Here is a 14954-nt window from a genome sequence, read left to right as displayed (position 1 = left end):
TGCTGAATCATTGTTCCAATCTCTGGGCCCAATTAGTCTGGCTCTGGACAGCCACTCAAATCAATAAGAGTCACTGGCCATGCATCTAGAAGTAGAGTTGCCCCAGCTACTAAAGGGACAATATCAGGTGATAATGACAAAGCCGAAAAATACCCTTGGCTGTGCCTCTCTCTTTTGTGCAAAGTCACCCACATCATCCGGTTCATCAAACACCACTTACTGAGAGCCGGCCTTCACTTCTCTGTCACCATTCAACAGTCTACCCCAGAGGCTGTCCCCTTCTCCCAAGAGGAGTGGCAGGTTCACAAGAGACACAAAACACAAGGGTGGCACATACTATTGAGTGCCAACAAAAGCCATGCCCCCCACCGTCCTGACTAACAGAACCTCAAATATGTGCATCTCTCATGTCCTTCAAGGAAGGCAGTCCTTTTCCTGACAAGGTGAGTCATGATTGGTCAGTAAGCAGTGGTCTTTCTCTCACCAAGACTGATTGAGGCTGGGGCACATGGCCGACTTCTGTCCAGTGAGAAATGAAGGGGATTCTACTGACAGGCTATTTGATAAGGAATATGAGAAAAGAAACAGGACCTCTTTGGCATCCAGATGTCATCCACTTGTAATAGCAGAAACTACTGCTGCTGTTTGGGGACCATGAGGGGCATTACCTTAGAAGGACAAGCCAGAATGGAAGCGTGGAAGACCAAAGGAACCTAGGTCCTTAACCCCTTCCCCGGCAGAAACGTGTATACTCGTTTTCACAAAATGTTCTTTTTCAGTCGCCAACGAGTATACTAAGAAAATATGGTAAAAAAATATGGTTTATAGGAAGACGAGTTACAAACTGTTTTCATAACCAGCATCAAAAATACTATATAGAACCAAAATAAAAAAATTAGTCTGAAAAAGAAACGTTTTTAACAAAAAAATTGTTGGGGAAGGGGTTAAAAATCACAAAGCCCTAATCAGTTTGGCTCAGTGACTAGAGCATCGGCCTGTGGACCAAAGGGTCCCAGGTTCCATTCCGGTCAAGGACATGTACCTCGGTTGCAGGCTCCTCCTCATTATGGGTCCTGGTCAGGGTGCATACAGGAGGCAACCGATCAATATGTTTCTCTCACATCAGTATTTCTCTCTGTGTTTCCCTCTCTCTTCCACTCTCTCTAAAAAACAATGGAAAAATATCCTCAGGTGAGGATTAAAAAACACACACAAAGTGCTAGATTAGTCAACACTGGAAAAGTTGACATGACCACCAGAAGTCTTGAAATGTGAGATAATATAGGTTACTATTATTTACCCCACTTTTAGTCGAATTTTCTGATACCTTGGCCAACAACATCCTAATGATACAACCAGTAGTCCCCACTCCTCACTCTCAAAAGCCTAACTCCTGTAGACCTTACAGCAGATTTGCATTTGGACTGATAAACTCACTGGAGGCCCAGTGCACAACATTTGTGCATGGAGGATGCAGGGGTGTCCCTCAGCCCAGACTGCGCCCTCTCACAGTCTGGGACCCCTCGGTGGATGTCTGCAAGCCGACAATCAGAAATCCCTCTCTCAGTCTGAGGCTCTCACAGTCCAGGACCCCTTGCTCCTTACCGTCCACCTGCATCGGAGGCGGGAGAGGTTCCTGCCACCACCACTGTACTCGCCAGCCATGAGCCCAGCTTCCAGCTGAGCTGCGCTCCCCCTGTGGGAGCACACTGACCACCAGGAGGCAGATCCTGCATTGCACGTCTACCCCCTGGTGGTCAGCGCATGTCATAGCGACCGGTCATTATGCCGTTCAGTCAATTTGCATATTAGCCTTTTATTATATAGGATTTCTTAAACTGCAAATATCCAGAGGTTAACCCTATTAGTCACTCTCTCCTTAGTATGAATTACTTTGACTAATATTGTTCCTTTCAAGGCCATGCTGTGATCCATCACTGGGTCAGAGAAGAGAGATAAACAATAGTGGGCAGTGGGAGGGAAGGAAAGGGCTCACAACACCTGGACCTGCCGTGAGAGGAAGCACCAGAAGGCTGTGCAGAACAGTGTGGCTAAGGTGGCCCTAATACCCCTTAGAAATCATTCTTCTCCTACCAAGCATCCCTGAGCACCACTCTGGGCTTGTCGTTCCTAAAGCCAAGGACCCATTTTAGGTCTAGACTCAGAAAAAATACACGAATTTCAAATATAAAATAAAATGAGCTTTCCAGTCAGGCTCTTCTTAGCTTTACAGCAGAGAAGGGTGACCCAGGTAGAGTATTTCCACCACAGATATGTCCAGTGAGAAGGCAGTGTCACCTGGTACTGTTGGTAATGCTGATGGCCCTCGGAGGAGGTGACCTCAGGCCTCAGTTCCAGCCTCTTTCTGAAGGCTGTGAGTACTGGACTCTGATCTGCCAGTGATCCCAGCCCCAGCATGGCCTCAGCCGTGTGAAGGAGCCACTTTGTATTCTGCCCATGGCCATTAGGCTGCTCTTCCCGAGAAAAGCATCTGATGCTTGTCTCCAGAAGATGCCAAATCTTCATCACTGCTCTTACTGCGGCTGACCCTACGGCCATCATTACTTAGGGAGCCCGTGAGGCTCTGAGCAGAGAAAACAGTGTCAGCTGTCCTCCTGACAACACGGCTGGCCAGAGGCTGGTACCCACCTGACACAGGAGCAACTGCTGGGTCTCAGGATGGCTGCGGATCCTCCAAGACTCCCAGTCCCTCCCAGCAATGGCCATTCCATAGCCACTGACAGGTGTTCCAGGAAACCTAGGTTTCCAGGGTGATTCCCAGGGCCACTTGGCAATCCTGTTCTCTTCCAATGTACACAGCAACTATTTCAAACCTTCGCCCCTACTGGAGCCTCCAAAGCCACCTCCTACCCCCTCTTTCTAAGCAGATGGTCTTGCCTCCTACCTCAGAGAAAAAATAGAGGCTATCAGGCTGGTACAACTCAGCTGCCCACCTTTCCCCCATCTTCCCCTTTGCCCCACACATCTGTCTTTACCCAGCCCGACCACTTTTCTCCAGCCTCCAAACAAAGGCTGCTGGTTTCACCTGCACCCTTGCAGCCTGTCTCCCGAGTCTCCTCCTGGACCAGACCTATGAGTGACCTGCTCTCCTGAACCTTCAATTCCTCTCTCTGCTGCTGCCAGCCCCACGGCTGCCTGGCCGACCTCTAATCCTGGCTCTGCACTGACCTCCACTCTCACTTCCCCAACACCGATGGTGCAACGTGAGAAGAGTAATCTACGTTAACTTACCCCATTCCCTGGGCCTCAATCCTCCTTCACCCACTCACCCCACTCTCCTTGCTCTTCCCAAGCACTCCAAAACACCAAATCTACTATGCCCTTCTTAGAGCACCACTCATTCATCTCCCCTTTGATGACAGTGGGTAATTCTGGCAGGCAGTATTTTCCAAAATGGCTGCAACGCTATCTCCCACTCTAATGCTCTAGCTCAGTGGTTCTCAACCTTCTGGCTCTTTAAATACAGTTCCTCATGTTGTGACCCAACCATAAAATTATTTTCGTTGCTACTTCATAACTGTAATGTTGCTACTGTTATGAATCGTAATGTAAATATCTGAGATGCAGGATGGTCTTAGGCGACCCCTGTGAAAGGGTCGTTCGACCGCCAAAGGGGTCGCGACCCACAGGTTGAAAACTGCTGCTCTAGAGCCACGCCAAGCCCCATCCAGAAGTAAGTCTATTTCCCACCCCTTTCACAAAGGGGGCTTCCATGACTCCTGCTGTTACCAAGAGAGTGAGGAGGAAGCAGCCTGCATGACAGCCAACGTGAGGTCATAAAACTAGGATTGACTTTCAGCCTTATTCTCTCAGGTAGCACTTCACTCACTCCGAGAACCCGGCGGCCATGCTGTGGGGAAGCCCAAGCCACTGTGGAGAGATGACCTGGAGAGGACCTGTGGCCATGGCCCATAGCCCTGACTGAGCTCCCCGCTGACAACCAGCACCCATTTGCCAACCACATGAGTGGGCCACCTTGAAGTGGGTCCTCCAGTTCCCGTCAAGCCACCCCGTTGGCACCACATGCTCTCCTGTCATTTTTATATCCCTTGGCTGGCCACATGCTTTCTTTCATTATAATTTAACAAATTAAGATGTAATGTTTCCACCCCCAAGGAAATCACCTCTAGTTCATCTCATTTCTATGCCATCCCCCTGAAGTCCCATTGGCCCCAGTGGCTGTTCGGTGTTCTGAGACCACCCACATGCCATTCCCAGGAACAAATCAGAATGAACTGACCAACCCAGCACTGGGTCACATGGTCACAGCACTGTCATTCTACCTCCTCTCTGCCACTGCTGCTCAAAGGGCCATTCCCACTCACCAGCCTGGAGCCAGTTTCCCTGGTACTGCCTGGATTGCAAAATGAGGAAGAAGGCAGGTGAAAAGGAAGGTTCTCACCTCCATCAGGAGAATGTCCTTCGAGCTCTGCACCTGTACCTTAGGGTGCTGGACCTTCACAGCCACCGTCCGCCCGTCATGAAGCACTGCCTTATGGACCTGGGCCAGGGAGGCAGCCCCCATAGGGGTGTCATCAAAGCTCACAAACAAATCATGGATCTGTCAAGAGTAGAGAGAGGATGGAACCATTAAGATGACCGAATTCAGTGAGAGGGGCCAGAGGACAGGCCAGCGCTGTGCTGCCTGATGCCCCACCGCAGTCAATTTTCTGCTCTGTCAGTTGTATGCCAGCCCAGCTCCTGCTGCAACAGAGATTCACACCAGGCCTATGGAGGAAGTGAGACAGAAAACACTTTGGAGAATACGTTCTCACACGTATGCAAAGGTTCCCTGAGCACTTCCATTTAAGGCCAAAGAAGTGCTATCTAAAACAGCGGTTGCAACCGATGGTCCATGGACTACTGGTGGTCCATGAGGTCCGGAAGTTTGGCAACTGCTGATCTAGAATGTTCAGAAATGTGCATAATCCGCCCATTTAATTACCTACCATGGTGCCTCCAAGGCTCTCACATATGGATATAATCAAAAGTTAACAGAACCTGGGCCCAGGGCAGCCCAAGACAGGGAGGAGTCAGATGGAAGATTTCCCACCACGCCAACCTGGAGAGTTCCAGGAACCCTGGCTGGAGACTGCACACTCCACAACCACCTCATATTCCTACTGAGCAGCAGCCTCAACATGGGTCCCCAAGCCCATTCTCAGCCCAGACACCTGGCAGAGATCCCAGGATTGCAGACCCAAGCCTTGCACTTGGTCCTCACCTGCAGTGCCACCCAAAGGTAGCCTTGGGCGGATCCCCTGCCCTTTCTGTGCCTCACTTTCTCTATGAAATGGAATATATACCCTTATTCTTCCATCTTCTCTTCCCATCTGCCTTCCCTCTTTTCTGATTAGAAATGCCATACCACCCAGCCGGCATGACTCAGTGGTTGAGCATCAACTCATGAACTTGGAGGTCACGGTTCTATTCCCAGTCAGGGCTCATGCCTGGGTTATGGGCTTGATCCCTACTAAGGGGCTTACAGGAGGCAGCCAATCAATGATTCTCTCTCACCGATGTTTCTATCTCTCTCTTCCTCTCCCTTCCTCTCCCTGAAATCAATAAACACATTTTTTTAAAAAGAAAAGAAAAAGAAATGCCATACCAATTTTCCTGAAGGAGAAAGTCTTTGTGACTTGAGTGGTCACACCTACATGATCCAGATATAAATATCCTACCATATGGTAAGGAGGTCCCCAAAAACCTTTTGCAAGATCGGCCAAGGCTGAAATACTCATCCCCTCTGTTTCTTGAAGTCCCTAGGTAACCTCACAATGCTGGAAAGTCAAGACATTCACACACACAGCTACCCAAATGTGTATGTGGATAGTCACACGTCTCCCCTCCTTCTCACACATCCAGGTTGGCAGGCTGTGCCCCCACCTCCCTCTGTCCCCTTCTGCAGCAAACACCCAGCCCCTCAGCACCTCTCCCCTCCTTGGACTTCAGAAGTTAGATGACCCACAACCACCATCCCATCCCGTTTGCTAGGCTGCACCATCACTTTGCTAATCTTGACTCATAAATCACTCCCTCCAGCCCTGTCATCATCTTTTAGCTTTCACTAAACTCCATCCCATTTATCAACATCCTAAGGAGGCCAAAGGTCCAGGCAACTTGGGAGGGGCCTACACTTCACTGTCACGAGATGGTATGGATTAGCTTCCCTGCCCCCTCCTTCCTCATTGGGTTTTGATCTGTACCCCTCCCAGTGCCCACTTCCCTCTTCTGCCCCAACCATGCACCCATCTTTTTCCCTTCTTTGTGAGTTCTAGGCTCCCTGCGGGCCATATTCTTCCCACATCATCCACCCCCAGAATCACCTTGAATCTCTCTGCACACGACCCTTTATCCTGGACCTTGGATTAAGGCAATGCAAGGACCACCATCCATATATACCTCATTAGAATGTCAGCTCCCAGTGGGCAGAGACTTTTGTCTATTTTGTTCAATGTTGCATTCCCTGCACCTAAAATGGGGCTAGAACTAATCAGTGACAAAGATTTGTTGAAGGACTGAATCCACTATTCTCTCCATTGGAGAAGAATTGGATGAACTCTTTCCTCCCTTTGAAATGGCTGGATCTTCCAGATCCCACACTCCTACTAATCCGAAGGCCTCAAATGGCACATGTCAAGTGTAAGGTTTACCTAGGTGGACTCCACCTGTTACTCCAAGGTGAACCTGGCCAACCAGAACCCTGAATACTCTGGACCACGATGATTGGTTCTGAGATAGACACATGACCCAACTGGTCCAATCAGACTCAACCATTTTACTTTTGTTTGAACTGTAGGAGAAGGCATTCTTTCTTTCTGCTAAAATTAAACTTGAAGCCTAGAGATGCCTGGGGTCATATAGTAGCAACAAAGAGGAAAGCAAAGCCAAGAGACAGAAAGAGTAAATCCTAATCACAATGGTTGAGCCACTTGATCTAGCCATGCCTGAATGTCCACCCTATAATACCTTTTTTTTTTTTTTTTTTGGCTTAATTCAGTTTGAGTTGTTTTCTGTCACACACAGCAGAATGGGCTCTGACTGATACAGTGTGTTCTCAGCCTCAGCTGGGATGAACTGAAGAAACACAGGCATGGTGCCAAGCATCCCCAAGAGGCTCAGTAAGTGTGAGTTCCCTCCTCTCTCCATTCTCTTGCTGGGACAGGGATCCAGGAATAGAAGAAGAGAACCTCAGCAACGTTCCCAGCCAATACATAATGAGATCACCATTAGTTCCTTTGGGAACCCTCTGGAGTTCCTGAAGGAGCACCAAGAACATTTTCAGGAGCAGAGCTGTGAACGAAGACCCTCACCTCCCAGGCAGATGGAACAGCCCAATCTCCCCACTGCAAAGAGACTTGGGAGTGACCTGACCTCACTCCCTGGGAACACTGGCTCATTCGCTGAGACGGACAACCAGTCTTCAAATCAGTGTCATTGCAGGGACATTGCAGAGTCATTGCATCGCTAGGGCTGTGTGCAAAAACAGCTGCCAAGAGCACTCCAAGGGGAGGTGGAGAAAGGAAAGCTCTGAAGCAAGCATCCCAATCTCCAGGGTAAGAGGAAAGGAAGCCTGGTCCACCCTATCCAGAAGGGATGGGAAGGGGCCCTCCCATAATTCCCTGCTCCCACCAGGGGATGGAAGGGGTCAAGAGATACCACCCAAACCCAACTGTCAACTCAGCACCCTGAACAAGGCCCAGCTCTGAGGACTTGTCCAAATTCCCAACCTGACCAGTGGAAGCAAAGACAGGCATAGGAAGTGAGGGTGCACCACTCACTTGGCACAGGGAGACTGTCAAGCAGGTACCCCACACCCCACCCCAGCCTGCCCACCACCTCCCAGTGCCCCTGCAGCCATCTATTCCCTCTATCAGAGAACAAGCCACACATGCATACCCTTCTCCAGGGTAAGAGGAAAACACACACACACACACATACACACACATACACACACACACACACAATAACTGATTGCTAGTGGATGTTCCTAGCTGGCTTATAATAAAGGTAATTAAAGATTGGTGCTACAGCCTATAATTAAATATGAATAAAGTATCTCTAAATGGAACCTTGATTCAAAGTGTTCAGTGGAAGTACTTTAAGCTGATAGATAGGAAGGAAAACCAGACCCTGTCCTGAAAGCAGAATTACACCCCCCATGCAGCTGAAACAAATGCAACCCCCCTCCAATCAGGCCTGGTCCCCAGCCCTTTCAGCAGAAAACCATTAGCAGAAACAAACTGCGGCATGGGCAGCAATTAGATTCAAGATGGGCCTTGGCTGCCTCCAGTCAGTGCAGAAACCGCTCTCCCCTTCGAAGGCTTTCTCGCCCCGCCTCAACTCCCCCCGCCCCAGGCCCCCCCTCAACTCCCCCCGCCCCAGCACCACCTGCCACACACACACACACACCACCTTTTCTTTTCCTCTGGGTCTGGCGGCAAAATCAATTAAGTAAAACAACTGCATTTAAAATGACTAGTTATGTGCTTTTTAATTACTGTCGGCCCATGATTCAAATATATCGATGTCCTTGTCTAAAAATGGAAAAAAAGTTTCTCTAGCTTTGTATGGTCTGTTTTTTTAGGGGTGTGTGGGGAGACTTAGGGTGGGTTTTTTTAAAAGCAGAAAACATGAGAGGGGCAGGAAACAATGTGTCATCCCCTGGGGCCTAAGGCTGGGGCTCAAGTGCAGACTTCAGCGGGCTCTTCAGCTGGGGTCCAGGAATCGGAGACCACGTGACATGCTGCCCCAGTGCAGGGCAGAGAGAGACTCCAGAAAAGCCAGCGTGCAGATTCCCACGAAGCCAGGTGACCAGGCAATGTTCACACTGAGCAGCCAAACACTGGCCAGGGGCTACACTCTGCCCAACATAAGGTGACAGGAAGTCAGAATCTTCTGGAGAAGCTACAGTGTGACTCCTGGGAGTTCCACGTGAGCCCAGCCAGCCTCGCTCGGGTCCCTGTGGGGACTGACTCACCAGTTACAAAATGGGAGATGTCCTGGATTTTTCCAAGATGGCCCAATTTCACCTATTCCATCCTGTTGTCCTCATACTCATTCACATCACACCTACTCTGGGTTCAGAAACCACATCACTGTAAGGTAATGCTAGCATGTCTAACAAACCCTGAGCTGGCTGGCTGCAGATGAAGACAGGGGCCTACTCAAAACACGCCGGTCCAGGCCTAGATGCCAAGGCCAGGCGGCTCCCACTTAGTAGCTGGGGAGACTGCCCAGAGCACCTGAAGTAGGTTACCATGGCATCAGCAGTAAAGAACATCTGGCTCTCCAGGTCCTGAAATGGCTCACCTCACACATGGCTGCCGCCACCTACCACAGACTGATGAGGCTTCAGTCCCTGAGCTAAAAGAGTGGCTGGAGTGAACCTTCCCCACCCAATGCCCCTCCCCCAACTGAGGCAGACAAATAGCTCCAGCCAGCTAGGATTCTGTAAAGCACTGCCATCTGCCTTAGGTGGAAAACCACCTCTGACCTGCCTCTGCTTGAAACACATCACCTCCTTTCAGCATCTTTTCCCAGGGACCTGCCCTAGGCACCCCTGCCTCTCAGTCACCCTAGCAGCTGATAATCCATTTTGCTGCAATTTCTTCTTCTACCCCTTAAACATGCCTAGCTTATATCCCACCAGTTCAGGGTCATTCCTGTACTTTCCAAGATAACACCTGACAGTAACAGCAAATGGGTGGCACATGCACCCTCATTCCCCCTCTAGTGGTTTTAAAATATGTTCATACATTTTTAAATACTCTTATTTTTGAGCGGTGGAGCCTGTTTCCCATGTCTTGAGAGTGAGCTAGACTTCATGGCACACTCCTAACCAACAGCATCTGGAGGAAGTGATAGTGTCTGACTTCTGAGACGGTCATCATGGCATCCTCCTTGCTCTCTCTCTCAGATCGCCTGCTCCCGGGGAAGCCAGCTGCCCTGTCAGGAGGACACTGAGGCAGCCTGTGGAGAGTCCAGGTGGTCAGGAATCAAGGCCGCCTGCCAACAGTGAGCCACCTTGGTAGCAGCTCCTCCTTCCCCACCCAGGCCTTCAGATGACACCACGTCAGCTGACATCCTCACTGCACCCCCATGAGAGACCCTGAGACAGAACCTTCCAGGGAGCCACTCCCAAATTCCTGATCCACACAAACTAAGAAGTCAAAAGTTTGTTGTTTAAGATACTAAGTTTTAGGGTTATTTGTTATGCAGCAATAGCTCATTAATACACCAATTGCTCAAACATACCCACGCCAGACCTCACAATCACAGCATTCCTTTCTGCTGTGCCCAGAGATGCCTCAGAATCTCTCTCAACATAATGCTCCAGCAGCCACCATCGAATAACTAGAATGAATGTATAAAATGAAACCAATGTGCCATTCCTTAGCTTCAGCCAGTCAACAAACACAGGGTGGGACAAAAGTAGCTTTACAGTTGTGAATATGTGAAACAGGGTTTATTCTTGTATTGTTATTTATTAATTATTGTATCTTTTCCATACAAACAACTGCTAACCCACTTTGGCCCACCCTCTATTTACTGCAGGCTAGAAAATATCACATGCCAGAAACCATGCTGGTACGTAGGCCAACAAAACAGACACAGTCTCTGGCCATGAGGAGATCTCAGTCCAACAGAAGGCAAAGGCCTCTGAAAAACACTCCTGCATTTCAGCAGGGCCTGCTAGAGACAGTGCCTCTGCCCAGGCTGCTTCACCCAACCCAAAGGGGCTCTCTGGTCAGGTAAGAGGGGACCTCCATGTAGGCCCTGGGGGTTCCCAGAAGAGGACAGGCACCCAAGTGTCTCTCCTCTCCCCCCACCCCGCCCCCTCGCTCCACAGCTGCCCTGTCTCAGGGTGAGAGTACTCCTATCCCCAGCTTCCCACAATAAAAATAACAACAGAAACAGCTTGAGAACATGTAGACCCAATCTTCCATGGAATCTGTGTTCTTTCTGAGGTTCAGAAAAATCAAACTGTCGGTTCTGCAGAGCTAAGAGGTATTGCTACTGCCAAGCTGGGAAGAAAGAATGAAGTGACAATAGCAGAACCTGAGGCCTTTTTGACAAGGGTGAACCCAAAAATCACCAGTGTTCCTATTTAACACAGAGAGTGGTGTAATGCTCAACTCTTACCAATTGGCTAAAGAGCCTCCAGGTACAGGACCTAATTGGCCACCTGGCTCTGCCCAGGGCATCACAGGACAGACCGAGCTTTTCTCCTTCCACGAGAAGCTGACAAAGAAAGAAACAAGAAGCCGGGACAGCCATACCCTCAGTTGGCTGTGGACCCACCAGCTGGCCAAGAGAAGGGGCCTGAGAGGCAGTAAGGCACAATGCCTCCAATGCAAGCTCTTCGTCAAATGTCCAGGCTGAAATTCTGGCTTCATTGTGTACTAGCTCCAGCATTTATATAACCTCTCTGAACCTCAGTTTTCTCTTCTGTAAAATGGGAGTTTTAATACCAACCTCACTGAGTTGTTGTATGAAACAACATACATAAAGTGTCTGGAGTACAGTCTATAGAAGACCCCAAAACTAGCGGGAGTAGTGGTGCCCCATCTGATGACCCCAGGAAGAGAGCAGAGTGGTACAATGACAAGAGCTCTGCACAGCCAGCAATTCTAGGCCCCTGGTTCTGCCCTGTCAGTGACCACCCTCATTGAGCCAGAGGCTGTACCGGCCTCCTGACTGACCCACCCACCTGCATTCCTTCCCCCTCTGACCCAGCCTCCACATACAGCTAAGGTGAGTTTTCCAAACATAAGCTGATTATGTCACTTCTCTCTGCTTAAACCACTTCACCAGCTTCCCAGGGGCCAAAATCCTTTACAGGATCTGACCCTGCCCACCTCTCCTACCCCATCTCTCCCCTTTGACCCCAGCTCTCTCTGCCTCTTCCTACCACCAGCACACTTCCTCCCCACCTGCTGCAGGACTTTTGCACATGCTGTCCCCTCTGCCCAGAAGGTTCCCCTCCCTCCTCCTCATTCAGGTAACTTCTACTCATCCTTCAAATCACAGCTCAACTGTCACCTCCTCAAGGAAGCCTCCCTGTGTACATTCCCAGAGCTCACATGTCCTCAAGAGCTGCACTTTTGCCTCAGTTTGTATTTGCTTAATCTCCCTCTTCCCTTCTAGACTGCAGGCTTCCATTTTTGCTCAGCATTGCATCCTAACACATAATTAACAAATGGAGGTGAGGTTCCACTTTCCCTAACCTATTCTTGGTGAGGGAACTTGGACCTTCCAGCTGATCCCAGATGTGGCTGCCGTTCCTTCAAGGTGGCCGAAGGAGCCTCCCTGGTGCTGGGTATGTCGACAGCTGTGGTTGGAGGGACTCTATGGAAATGTTGTGATAATAATGATTAATAAAAAGCAGATAAACACCCTGTGTGGCTGGCCAGCCTGGGAAGCCATCCATTAGATCTGTCATTCATTAGAGATGGGGGTGGGGGCAGTGCTCAGCTTAAGCAAACCTTCTGTAAATTGTAGGCTGCGGGCACTGACATTTGATAAATTATTCTTCATAATCCACCGTTGACTGTCATAAATCTAATCTTTCAACGTTCCTCATCTTAATAACTTGTGCAATCTCACAGGGTGACGTTGACTATGTCTCTGCCTGTGACAGAGATCTCTGGGGTAGAAGCAACCAAAGACCCCAAACAGTGCAGTGTGAAGCTGGGGAACCCCACAGCCAGGGCACCCCAGGCAGATATCCCCTGGGTGATCAGAGTACAGAGGTCATAAGCCGTACTTGGAGTCATAAAGGCCTAGAGGTCAAGTTCACAGACCAGCCCTAACCAGTTTGGCTCAGTGGATAGAGCGTCAGCCTGCGGACTCAAGGGCCCGGGTTCGATTCCGGTCAAGGGCATGTACCTTGGTTGCGGGCACATCCCCAGTGGGGAGTGTGCAGGAGGCAGCTGATGGATATTTCTCTCACATTGATGTTTCTAATTCTCTGTCCCTCTCCCTTCTTCTCTGTAAAAAAAATCAATAAAATATATTTTAAAAAAAAAAAAGTTCACAGACCATGCCAGGGCTGAGAGACAGGTGGTGCCAGGGCTCAGACCTGGAGCAGAATGGGGCAGGCTAGCCCTATACCCTCCCTGTAAGCGTGCTCCCGTGAGGACCTACCACCTCTCCTTGAACTTGAGTTTGGGTTGATATGAGGGATGTCAGGATACCTTTGCTCTGCAGAGCCTGAATGGTCAACCATGGGTAATTCCTTACAGATGCATGTTTGTTGCCCTTAGAGGGCTCTTATGTGATTCTCAACTTCCTTTTGAAGTTAGGTAGAGGAGATATAACTGCCCCCATTTTAGAGAGAGGAACATATTTGCTAAAGGTCATTTTTTTATTCATCTGTCAAGTGTGTATTGAGTTGCTAATATGTGCCAGGCACTGTGCTAGTCTCCTGGGGCTCAATGGGAAGCAAGTCCAAATTGAGTACAGCCACCACCCTCTGGGGTCACTACTGGAACATGAAGTCCAGTGAGGAAACAGGAATTAATCAAGTAACCACAGACAAATGTAAAGTAGCCAACTCTGATAAATGCGATGAACAGAGAGGTAGCTGGTACTCCGAAGAACCTGGGTTCAGAGGATTAAACCTGGGCAGGGAGGACTTCCCTGAGGAGATGTCAAAGAGCTGAGATCTGAAGGGCGAGGAGTCAGTTACCTTGCTGCAGAAATCAAGGACACGCCGTCCAGGCAGAGGGAACAGCTCACATGAAGTATAAATGAAAGGAATAAGATAGGGCCACAGGAAGAGAGTCAGAAAGAAGATGTCCAGCAACTCCCAACCCAGATTCCAGGACGGCTCTCCAGGTCTCCCCCAAGGGAGGGCTCCTCACCCATAGCTCTGCCCATGGGAGAGAGCCCGGCCACAGAGGCTCACAGCCATTTCTGGTGAGGCCCAGGAATTCTCAAAGCTGATGAGCTCACCCAGTCACAAAACACCAAAGGCCTTTTGGCAACAACCTGCAGATGTCCATACACGCAAAAACATAGGAAGAGAGGCAATAAAGCAGAAGCATCCTTTGCCATCCAGACAGACTTCCTTAGATCCTGGGAGGTGGCAAGATACCACACAGCAAATGAGCCTAGGCTATGTTCCCGTGCTTCAGAGCCCCACACGAGAGAGTTCAGGTACCAAAGCCCACAGTCTTTCTGGAACACCTGTACAGGTTTCTCACAGTAGGAAGTTTTCCAGGTGCACTTTGCAAGTGATAACAGCAGGGCCCAAAGATTTTTTATATACTTTTTTATTGATTTCAGAGAGGAGAGAGAAGCATCAATGATGAGAATCATTGATCGGCTGCCTCCTACAGGCCCCCCACTGGAGATCGAGCCCGCTACCCGGGGCATGTGCCCTGACCAGGAATCAACCCATGACCTCCTGGTTCATAGGTCAACACTCAACCCCTGAGCCACACTGGCCTGGCAAGGGTCTAGGGATTTTAAAGAGAGGTAAGCCCAGACTTCCTGGCTCTATTGGGAAGATAATGCCCACATTTGGGGGAAAGCAGCCACACTACTGGCTTGACCAGCAAAGAGGAGCAGTGGTTAAGAACACCAACTCCAGCACCAGCGGCCCCACCTGCCAACGTCCAGCATGTGGCAAACTACTTCTCTAATAACTACACCCCCCTGGTAGGGGCCTTGCAAATGTTAAAGGACATTAAGCATCTAGAGCAGAGGGCAGCCCCCCATAGCCTGGGGACCAAATCCAGACCACCACCTATTTTTGTACAGCCCAAGAGCTAAGAATGCTTTTCACATTTTTAAGTGTTTAAAATAATCAAAAGAATAGCATTTTGTGACATGTGAAATTATATGAAATGCAGTTTCCCTGTCCATGAAGCAAGTTTTATTGGGATAGAGCACGCTCATTCATCACCCGTGGTCTGCCTGCTCTC

General features: G+C 49.5%; 1 protein-coding gene across 2 annotated transcripts in view; it reads right to left on the bottom strand.

Moving 5' to 3' along the window:
* ADCK1 (aarF domain containing kinase 1) overlaps positions 1 to 14954 on the bottom strand; it is a 112693-nt gene that overhangs the window by 41075 nt on the left and 56664 nt on the right. The window contains exon 5 of one of the 2 annotated variants that reach the window (XM_006778836.2): positions 4424 to 4582. The exons of the other annotated variant lie outside the window; for it this stretch is intronic. Within the exon in view, the coding sequence (XP_006778899.1) occupies positions 4424 to 4582 (159 nt within the window). The remainder of the gene's footprint in view (positions 1 to 4423; positions 4583 to 14954) is intronic. 2 annotated transcript variants of the gene reach the window in all.

The sequence above is a fragment of the Myotis davidii genome, unplaced genomic scaffold, assembly GCF_000327345.1.
Source record: "Myotis davidii unplaced genomic scaffold, ASM32734v1 scaffold309, whole genome shotgun sequence".
NCBI lineage: Eukaryota > Metazoa > Chordata > Mammalia > Chiroptera > Vespertilionidae > Myotis > Myotis davidii.
This window is presented reverse-complemented; position numbering and strand designations above follow the sequence as displayed.